Raw genomic sequence first — 10,855 nt, 5'->3', positions numbered from 1 at the left:
ACAAGAAGCATGATCAGGATGTTTACCATGTGTTGCTTTTGTCATTCACAAGCGCTCCAGGACACCATCAAAAAAAGCCAGTAGGTAGACATCATGCTTACACGCACCCAGGAGAGTGTACTGAATATAGAGAGAGAGAGCTTGATGTCATGCCAGATGTGTAACAGGTTGGAAAGCAATGGGAGAACACTGCATTTTTTTTCTCCATTCATGTTATTCAGTTCAGTTCAGTTAAGCCTGATATCAGGACACTTTGCCAAATCCTAATTTGAGACAGCCACACTTCACCATCATTCTTAAACCCCACAAAACTCCCAATCACAAATGTGCATTTCCTCTGAGTCATTAATGCATGGTAAATGGCTGATGCATGCTTTAGACATAATATTACATGACTTTTAAGGTAGGCAGTCTCCTCTCAAAATAGGCCCTCTGACTCTCGGAGTGAAGTGGTAGTTTTGGCTGTAGTTCTTAGTACTCCCTGGCTTCCTCCAGTTCATTCATGAACACATCTTCATGGGGGTTTTCTGGGCAGCTCAGTCCGTTATTGGGTGGCCGAACTGCATGGAAGCGACTCCAGTCTCCCTTGCAAAGGATCCAAGGCAGCACATCCACTTTGAAGTGCAGCTCAGGTGAGAACTCGGTGCTGATCAGGTTAGGCGTGCCTGCGCCTTTTCCCCGCGTGATCAGTCGCCCACGATCGTCATAACAACAGTGCTGCGCTGCAAGAGTGGACGAGTCGCTGGAAAGAGCTGAGCGGATGCAGCTACGTGCTGACGGTTTGTAGATGTCCAGGCGCTCCTTGGGGCCACTGGCATCACGCCAGCGGAACGGCCGGGCATGAGTCTCATCGTACACACTGACCACAGTGTACCCCACTTCAGAGGGGTAGGAGCAGGGGCAGCTGGGCAGCTCAGACAAGACCTGGTGGAGGTACCTCTGGAGGAACTCACTCTTACAGTTGAGCCACTTCTCACAGCTGTCCACATCTATTGGAAAGAAAACAGCAACACCGCATAAACGTGTGAACACTAACATCTATGTTACAGTTTTGAGCAAGCTAGTTCTACATTACCTTTAAATTATAAACAATTTGCCATTAATGGTTTAAAATATTTTTGGAAGCTGTTCTAAGACATTATGGAGGGCTTTCAATAATAAATCACCTGTCCCAAATGGCTCTGTGCCATTCTCCATCTCGAAAGGAAAGGGCTCTACCACTGTGTTGACATCACCTACAAAGAGGAGAGCGGCACATAAGCTGTAGTGTAAAAACCACCTTAGACAGCATTCCCAAAAGCACAAAAGATGTCTCAATACACTGCCATTGTTTAGTCTTTTCATTTCATTCTTAAAATGGAAGTATATTCTTACCTGGACAAGGCTCCAGGTCACACTTTGAGGCTTCTGTCAGTGTGCAGGAGTAGCCACAGGACTTGGTCCTCTTCCTCTCACCGTGTCCACATGTCACTGAACATGGAGACCATGGAGTCCACTCATCTGTCTCTTTCTCTGTGGGAACAAAATTCAAATACACAAACTTTGCCTTAGCTTGTGTTCTGCATGACATATTTTATTAAGAAAGCACAATATCATTTACATATTGTGAAAAAGTATTACAGAGATCATGAATATATTACCTAATGAAAGCATGGGATCAAATTTGCAGTTATGGGGGCTGTACATCTGCTTTCAGACACAGGTATGTAGTATATTTAACAAGCTAACAAGAAACAGCTTCAAAGGGTTGACTGGGATTATGAAGGAGGAAAACCCTGCAAATCTAAAGAAAAACACCTTAGAGTTGTGTGTTGAAGGGAACTCAGCATGTACTTTACATTCTAATCCAGAATAAGCTTTCAAAGTCTCTGGACTCTCTCAGTCCATATAAATGACAATTTTCTCCTGGTCTAACCTTCCCCATGCAAACCCATATTCTTTTTAAGAAAACTTCAGTAAAATTAGAGAGAGAGAGGCTGTGCTGTGGCTGTCCGCCTCCGCACCACGTTTCCTTGTGGTGTTAATAGCACTGAAAACAAGTCATTCTTGATTAAAGGCGAGGTGGGTGCAGAAATACCAGCTTGGGTGTAGCGAGCACCCAATTTTACTTTGTGGGCGCTGCCAACTCGCCATGTGGCCATACGAGAATGAGGTCTCAGGAGAGTCTTAATTACAGAAGAAGCTAAGGCAAACATCCTTGATTTATGTTCACTAAGGCTTTAGATGTGACCACTTAATAGGCATTGTTGCCCTTTGCTGGCTCGTCTACATGCAAAACACTTAAATAGATAGTGTATATGTTGTCACATGGATATGGGTAACACTATCCAGGGTTTAGACACCTGCTCTCATATTATGAGATTATGCTATGACCATAGAGGTTTGTGCAACAACAAACTTCAAAAACCTTGAAAAAAAATAAATGGATCTATTTTACATGGATTTGGATCCATGGGAAGTTTCTTAAAAGAATGAAAGCTAGAGGCTGTGGTAAGCCCATGACTGTACTCTGATGTGCAGTAGAACTCTGGTCTACACAATGCCAGGCCATCAAACTTTTTCTCTTCTTTCCTACATTCTTTTTCTATCTTTTCTGCCTTCTCTCCCTTTCTTTCACTTTGTACACCTTTCCTTTTCCTCTCTCATTATTTACTATTTTTACCACTGAATAAGTGGTCTGTGCAAGCTGAGACACAGCAGTTTTCCCACCAGAGGAAGGCAGAATTAAGAGGGGAAAGAGAGCTGTAAAAGTTATGCAGAACCCTGAAAGCCCCCCGAAATTCTTGAACTGGCTCAAAAGGCCGAGCCGCAGAGGGCAGTGAGGGCCGCCAGGGTCTGGGGGGGCCCATGGGGTCCCGGGGAAGGATGAAAGGGTCGGCCGAATGGCCCCTGTCATTCTGTGTTCCCAATCTGCCCTCTAATTGTCCACAAGCTGAGGGCTGTTTTGTCCCAGAGAACAGTGCCGGCCTCACGCTGCCATTAGCGAGCGCATCGGACCCATCTTCAAAAGGCAGGCCTCTGCGACCAGCACGACCAGTGTCGACTTCAAAGTGCTCATAACCCACAATGTCCCGATGGTCGAGTGCTCATACTGCCTCGCATGCTGGCATTGTTTGAGTTCTCTCTGACTGTAAAGACAGTCTAACATGCAGCCTTCCTAAGCCACTCTGTTGTTCTCACTCTCTCGTTCCTGTCTTTCTCACCTTTGAGTTTCTCATTATTTCTTTGTCTTTTGTTTCATGAGAAATTCAGTGATTGCATTCCCATACTTTCCATTTTCACATTCCTTCATCCCTGCATCAGTAAAAAAGATACATTTTGGTAATTTTTTAAAAGCTGTAATCAGCTTAATGAAATCATATCTAAAAAGCGCTGTGTTTGTGTGGCTTCACTAGCAGACAGTCAGTGTACCACTTGGCAAAACATACCATAGTAGCTCTGCATTGGATCCCAGCCTTCGTTCCAACGACTATCCCAGTCTCCGCCTACTCCACTGGGTAACGGCTCCTCACTGCCGTAATCCAGAGAGTAATCTTCCTCCTCCTCTTCCTCGCCAGTTTCCTCCACGCCTGACCGGCTGTTGCTGTCCTCGCTGGAATCGGCATCGGTGTAACTCCAGAAAAGCGGCCAGAAAAGCTTCTTGCCTCCGAGCCAATCTACTGTGGAGGAGGGGGAGGAAGAAGAGGAGGGTAGCCAGTCTTTTTCCTTGGTAAGGTCCATCTCTACTTCCATCTGAGGGTCGTCAACCACCTCAATGGTTACCTACATAGACAGAGAGAGGGGTTTGTAAGAATTTGAAATAAATACAGACTGAACAACCCTCTCCTAACAGTTTAAGCTTGCAAACCAAGACGAGTAGAAGGGTAACTGAAAATCCACACTAACTTTAACAGTGGGTGAAGGCCAGTGACATAATAATAAGTATTAAACAAACAACTGAACTGTCAAGTGTTGCTATCTCAATGTTGCCACAAAGTAAAGCTCCACCAATGATTTTGTGCAGCTTTAGTGGTTAAGTGACAATCTTTTTTCAAGAAATCAACCGTCTAAAATCCTAGGAGGAGTATTTTAGGGACAAACCCGCTCCCCGGATCTAAGTCAGCCAGCCAGACGTGAGCATGAGCATTCAGCCAACCAAACGATCCTCTCAGGGAGAGAATGTGAGCATTTATTCTGGTTAACTACCTCTCATTACCTCTATATGACTCATCTTAGATGCTGCAGTGCTTCCAAGAGCCTGCTTCAGCTGATGTGAAGACCAGGCAACAGGAAGACTGCAGAGGAAAACTATCTTTTTGTAAACGTTGGGAGATGAATTTCACAGTTAGGAAATAAGTATGATGATTTGGGAACTGCTATTATTCGTTTCAGCTTTCTTTTAGTTGAAATACTGTATGCTACATCTGGTCTATATGCTACATGAAAACTTATTGGAACATTTCATCAGTTGCTGTAGTTGATGTAGACATGGGCCGGCATCATTATGTCCCTCTAACCACATCCTGATTACACTGACCAGAGTTGGAGTGGATAACTGCTCTGAGATAAGTTAAACAGAACAACTTTTTTGAACTTTTTCGGTCAATTTAGGAGATGATGAGAACTTAATGGGTGACGCTTATGATTACAGAGTACTTTCTCCTATATTACACTTTGATTAAATAGTAGCGAAAAAGACACAGCTCGGTCTCTAAGATTAGACTGGGAGATTGTTGATTTTGTAATGCATTAAGGAAATAAATCATTACAACAAAACAGACCAGCTCTCCTTTCATAAATGGTTTTCATTTAACCCATCATTTACCAATTATTGTTTACCATATGGTGACAGTAGACAAATGAAAATAAACAAATTTTAGCAATGTGCGGCTACCCTCTCCCCACTCACCTGTATATTGGGGTTCTGTGAGTTGATGTCAGCATTGGCCAGGTCGGGGAAGTTCTTGAGATCCAGGATGAAGGGTTTGGTCTCTTCCTCGGGTTCTGGCTGTGGCAGAACACCGACGGAGCGGTGCTGTGGGTGGGACCATCTTCTCTGGTGGCTGTGGGGCTCGGGCAGCAGACTCTGCACCTGGTTCTGTTGCTCCAAAGCATCAGGGACATATTGGACCCCGCCGCTGTGAACTGGGTGGCCGTGAGCCTGATGGAATGAACAAGTTAAGATGTAAGCTGATGTGTTTTTAATCTGTGAGACTGACAAGAATCCAGGAGTGATTTTAAAGAGAAACCACCAAATGAAAAATGGATGGCAGCAAATTCATCACCTTGAATAATATAAAGGGCAAATGAGTCAACTGACTACTGGCTGATTTTGGGCCACTGACAAAAAAAGCTCTATCATTTATAGTGGCTTAGTGGTGAGGATAAAAACAATTAGTGCTTTGTTTCCAGAAAGAAACCTTGAAAACATCTACCACCTCACAGCTTGGTCAGCAATTCCAGAGAGTCCCTGAGGCATCCAACTAACCCGCCAAGTGACCAACCAGCCTTCATTCACTTCAATCTCTCTTTTTTTTTTCCCACAACAGTCATGGCATCCAGGCCGTGGACAAAGAGGGGCCTGTGCCAGAGAGATCCTCTTTTAGCTTTAATGAGAGGGCCTGGGAGGCGTGGGACCCCTGGGCTGGTGCGAGTGTCTGAACCTGCAGTGCTGCCGCCACTACGACCACCACTTATCTTTTTACAGTCACTCAGAAGGAAGAACAACAGGAAGAAACGTTGATCCCAGGGATTAAAAATGACAATATAATGTTGGGGAATTGTAGATATATGGACTGTATCTGGAATACAATCACTGAAATCTTGGTCTGTTGGTCTGATTCTCCAGGGTATATGTGTCTGTTTCATGTCTAAAAAGCACACATGTCTATTTCATTGGTCAAAACCAAAGTCCAAATCCTCTAATGAACCCTTGTCTACCATCCACTCATGTCTATATCGTCCAGAATATGTTAAACTGGCCCAAACATTTGAGTGGACAAGACTTTAATATTGGATCAGAGCCAGATTGTGGTCTGCACAAAGCAAACTAGTGGCAGTTCGAGGGCTAAAGAGAACAAGAAATGTCTGGATTAATGACCAAACAGTTGATGATTTATAGTTATGGCCTCTAGAACAGGGCGTACTTTTCAGTGGTTGCCTGTGATTGTCCCATAAAGAAGTTATGTGGTTGGTCAAATTCAAGCATGTGAACACATAATGCCTGTTTAGAGGAGAAGCCTGTCAAGCATGATAAATGGTGGATGAAGAGAAGTTGGCCCCCTACCCAAATATCTGTAAACTGGTGGTGAAAAGTAGATAACCCTTGAGGAAAACTCAGCCTTTCTTTGTAACTTAATACATTGTTGTCAAATTCTGTAAGGAAATATTACATATATTGCAATACATTAGCCACATTTTTGCCAAGTTTATCTTGTTAAACCAACAGGGGGTTGCATTTAACAGATTGTTTTTAAAAGAATATCAATATGCATATTTCAATGTTTGTGAGTACATTCATAATGTATATTTTATCACTATAGGTTTGGTGTATTTTGGCAATTTCTTACTTTCTTTTTTTAGATGGTTTTGCTGTTGTTTTTTACTAAAACATGAGTTAAATAATTTGATTATTTTTAAGTTATTTTTTTCTTGCCATGCCAAACATGTGGTCCATCCCATGTGGAGCTGCAAGACAGTGTTTTATGTATGCCCACAGTACCCGTCAAAAGTTTGGACACACTTTTCCTATCACTTGTATGAGAAAGTGTGTCCAAACTTTCGACTGGTACTTTACTTTCAGGTAACACGTGTTTAAGTGCAAAATTTCAAATATATTGTGCACCAAATAGCAGAGGAATGAAAAGAAATGTTCCACGCCTTAAATTCAACCCAATAAATAGATATTTTTTCCTAATCTCCTGAGTTTTAACTCAGTTATTTTGTAATCATGAATAACAAACTCTCTGTGCACTGCTAGGTTTTAAAAATCTATTTACATAGGATTGCTCCAATACAATGATATAATAAGTTATCCCTGCAGATAACACCAATCTAATGTGTTATATTTGGAGGCTAGGGCAAGAAATTATAAAGAAATAATACCTTAAAAGGCCTAAGCCGTCATTTATGGCAATAAATGTGTGCACACCAGGACATGAAGGCCATGTTCAGCTGATGTCTTATTACACTTGATGTACAGTACCAAAAGTTTGGAAGTGTGTCAAAATGTTTGACTTGTACTGGATACTGCACGCTTTAATTGGACAAACCTTCCAGCATGATGCTCCATTTTACCCTTTTACTGTTATCCAGCAGTTAAAATATTCACTTACACACACCTTACATTCACACACATGCCCTGACACCTACAGACACAGAAAGTCCAGCATCACAAGGGAGGCTGCATACTTTCACACCCTCCATCTCGTCTTGTTACACATCTGGATCCTGTATTCGTTCGCATTGTATATCACTCTCCTCCTCCTTTCTTCCTCCCCCTCGTTCTCTCTGATCCTGCTCTCCTCCTCTCCGTAGTGATTCTGATCAAAGGCCCGCTGGTTGATGGCATGCAGTGTGTTTAACCAGGGAGACTACATGGGGATGCATTTTGGGGACCTCAGCCTTGCCTCAGACAAACATGACTGAGAAATCCATCCTACTGGCAAAGCGTTGTGTCCTCCTTTCACTTGATTGAGACGACCGGTTCCATTTTGGGTTACTGTCATCACTGCCGCCGGTGGTGACACACATTCAGGTTCGGGAGAGGGGGTCGGGGGGACGGGACGAGGGCAGCAGGGGTTGGAGGTGAGGGGTAGGGACAGGATTGGTGGGGTGTGGGGGGGCCACGCAGGGAAGGCAGGCGGTGTGGCAGCCCTGATTTATGTGCCCGCAGATATCAAAGGCCTCCGCACTTGGCTGTTTCCAAACCATTACAGAAGAACAATAAACTATGGGCGCTCTTTGATCACCATCTTTCGCAAATGGAAAAACAGAAAAAAAAAGACAGGGACAACAAATGCATGCCTGGTAGAATCAGGGTGAGGTTGTAGAGGTCGGGGGTGGTTGGTTGGGGTAGAAAACAGACACTGCAAACAGGTCTCAGTATTTGGGAAGGAGGCCACTTCAACACAAACCACCCCCCCCCCCCTCCAAAAAGTCCTGCTCTTCTTCTCTGAGACATGGGGGTAAAAACTAAAAACAGGAAATTCCACATTAACACAAAAAAGAGCCAATGTAAACAATCAGATGAATGACACTTGACCCCAGCTCCAGTGTGAGAGATGCAGAGGGCTCGCCTTATTCTGGTTACATAAGCATCTCGTTACTGGGCACCCGTTCTACTGAGCCTCCCCTCCTCCTTCTCTCTTCCTCCGCTAATCTCTCCTCTCCATCCGCCACTTACAGACACACATCCAGCAGGTCACGCCGGAGGTACAGAGTCACCAACTGTAGCCTTTTGCTGAATGAAACGAACAATCACACAAGCCACAGTGAAATCTCTTCTTCTTCTTCTTCATCATCTCCTTACTAATCATCCCCTTCTCTTCCCTCCCTTCTTTTTTCCTCTCTGTCTCTTTTTGCTTTGACATCAATCAGACACATGATGAGAGAGAGGGAGAGACCCAATAGGGCATCCATGGGAGGCCACACAAGAAGGAGAGTTCAAAGGCAAAAAAAAAAAAAAACTGAACCCCGACACAAACACACACAAACAGACTTTGATATCCAAATATGTCCGCGTGTAACACAAACATTCCCTTAGACACACCACACACACTGCTCAGCGTGTGTGTGTGTAGGGAGTTTGGCTTTATTATAGCACAGTATATGGTCAGCAATGTCAAACCTTACTATACATGGAGAGAGAAGTTGAACAATAAGAGAGCAACATGCACTGCTGAGGAAATCACATTCTGTCACTTCAGCTTGTTTCACCAATTGAGTCTTTAGATGTAAACTGATGGACGGGTGATGGCTGAATAATGACAGTGACTTGCATGTTATTTATCTTTTTCTACCTTATTAACATTTTAATAAACAAACGTGAACAAAAAAGCGTAGAAGCTGTGTTGGGATCATCACTAAAAAATCTTGTAAACATGATTTTCATTCACATCATAAATTCCCTTTAACAGTTCACCCCAAAATGTATTGTTTAACTGTACTATTTGTATAATATTACCAGTGTTAGGGCCTATTATAATATTGGGATTGGCATTAGTAGTTTTTTAAAGACTGTTAAGCAATAAAGGTGGCAGAAACGTAAGTTAACACACAGAAACATATTTTTTAACAGTTAGCAAAGGTTCAAGAGACTTTTGGCAATTAACTGCAATTAGATATTAAGGTTTTGTGAGCGGCAGGTGTGACTTTAGTGTTGCTGTAACTGGCTAAAAAAATAAAATAAAAAAGCCATCACACAACCAATGTCTGTAGAAAACTTACCTTGTGGGCAACATTCTTGTGTCTGGTAGGAAACCCTGTCCCCAAACTAAAGAGAAGTATGGACCAAATCACAAACAGCATCTTCTCCACTGCAGAGCTTCCTGTGAGGGTTCGCAAAAGTTCTTTGGAGGCTTTTCTCTCCGACTCTTTTGTTGATTTAGAAGAAGGGCTTGTGTCCCCCTCGCCTTCTGTTTTCTCAACAACTTTGACTCGGAAGAAATGAAGTTTTTTTCTCGTCAACTCCGAAGTGTCGCACTTTATGAAGATGCGCGCCAGTGTCCAGAGGTATCCCGCGCGCTATCCATATCTGGCACCAGCGCCTCGCGCAGCAACTGTCTGTCCGTATGGCGGGTCGAGCTCAGTGCTTCTCTTCCCCATAAAAACCACAGTTGGGAGAGCTTTAAGTACCAGAAAGAAGGCAAATACCCCACGTAGAATCTCCCCGTCCGCACCGGCGCTCGTTTATTCAGCTACTTTAAACTGTGAGTCACTCCGTCGTGGGTGGGTGGGTGTTTTCTTCCAATACATTGACATCTGGAGTTCATGTATGCTGTGCGTTTTTGCTATCTGTCTGATGCGTTAATCCATCATCCAGTTGAAGTTCATCCACCGGTTCTAGCGAATGTGTTTGTCTATGTGTGTGTGTTTGTGTGTGTGTGTGTGTGTACCGCCCAACCAACCGGTTTCGGTAAACTTGCCTTTTACGCACGCATTCAGTGGGTCGATGCTGAAGGAGTTGGGGGTGGGATGCTCATTGCTCACAGCTGTGTGGAGGGAGTGGGGGGGATGCGTTGGGCCACTGGGGTTCTTGTGAAGGTACATGGTTTAGGTTCACGTGTAGCCAACAGTGGGCTAGGATATGAAGTGGACAGTCATTTAATCTGATACTCCACCTTAAATACTAATTTTAGAGAGAAATATTTTGACACTGCCCTGCAAGGTTATTTCCCTTGTTCCTACAACAATCCCTTAAATCACATGTCATTTTCTTTAGGCGTGTTTTGACATTTTCTAAACTCTGGAAACAAGCAGTTATCTCACCATACTGTATCGGAAAAATGCCATTTGTAGACTGTAGTGAAAGGTCGGCCAGTGTGGAATGCTGTGTAATGGCAGGATGTCAGTGACTTATCAGTCAAAAATGCTTTAACATGTTTGTCATGGACTTTTAAGTTGTGACTACAGTCTGTCTGCCGTCTGCTGTAAATACACACAAACCCAATCCAGAGCTTGATACAAATAAGGTTATTTAATCTTTGCAGCACTGTTTCCAACAGCATGGTCAACAAACATCATGGCTTTTCAAACTCCTCTAAGTGGTTTATCTTAACCCCAAACAAAAGTCCAAGGGCAAAAGCAACTGATAAGCAACTTTCCAAATGCTAACTGCAGGTCAGTTCACAGGTACTAGACTGGAAATTGTCACATT

At 43.4% G+C, this 10,855-nt stretch overlaps 1 protein-coding gene across 1 annotated transcript; it reads right to left on the bottom strand.

Annotated features, from left to right (window-relative positions):
- Positions 1 to 465: 465 nt before the first annotated feature.
- ism2b (isthmin 2b) lies at positions 466 to 9,509 on the bottom strand. Its single transcript, XM_062437571.1, has 6 exons — positions 9,427 to 9,509; positions 4,889 to 5,140; positions 3,429 to 3,762; positions 1,375 to 1,512; positions 1,167 to 1,235; positions 466 to 989 (listed from the first exon to the last, which is right to left on the bottom strand). The coding sequence occupies exons 1-6, from the start codon at positions 9,505 to 9,507 to the stop codon at positions 472 to 474; spliced, it is 1,392 nt and encodes a 463-aa protein (XP_062293555.1). The 5' UTR covers positions 9,508 to 9,509; the 3' UTR covers positions 466 to 471.
- Positions 9,510 to 10,855: the final 1,346 nt, after the last annotated feature.

Source organism: Scomber scombrus, chromosome 17 (genome assembly GCF_963691925.1).
Source record: "Scomber scombrus chromosome 17, fScoSco1.1, whole genome shotgun sequence".
NCBI classification, from domain to species: Eukaryota; Metazoa; Chordata; class Actinopteri; order Scombriformes; family Scombridae; genus Scomber; species Scomber scombrus.
The sequence above is the reverse complement of the archived record's forward strand: the minus strand, read 5'-3'. Positions and strand labels throughout refer to the sequence as shown.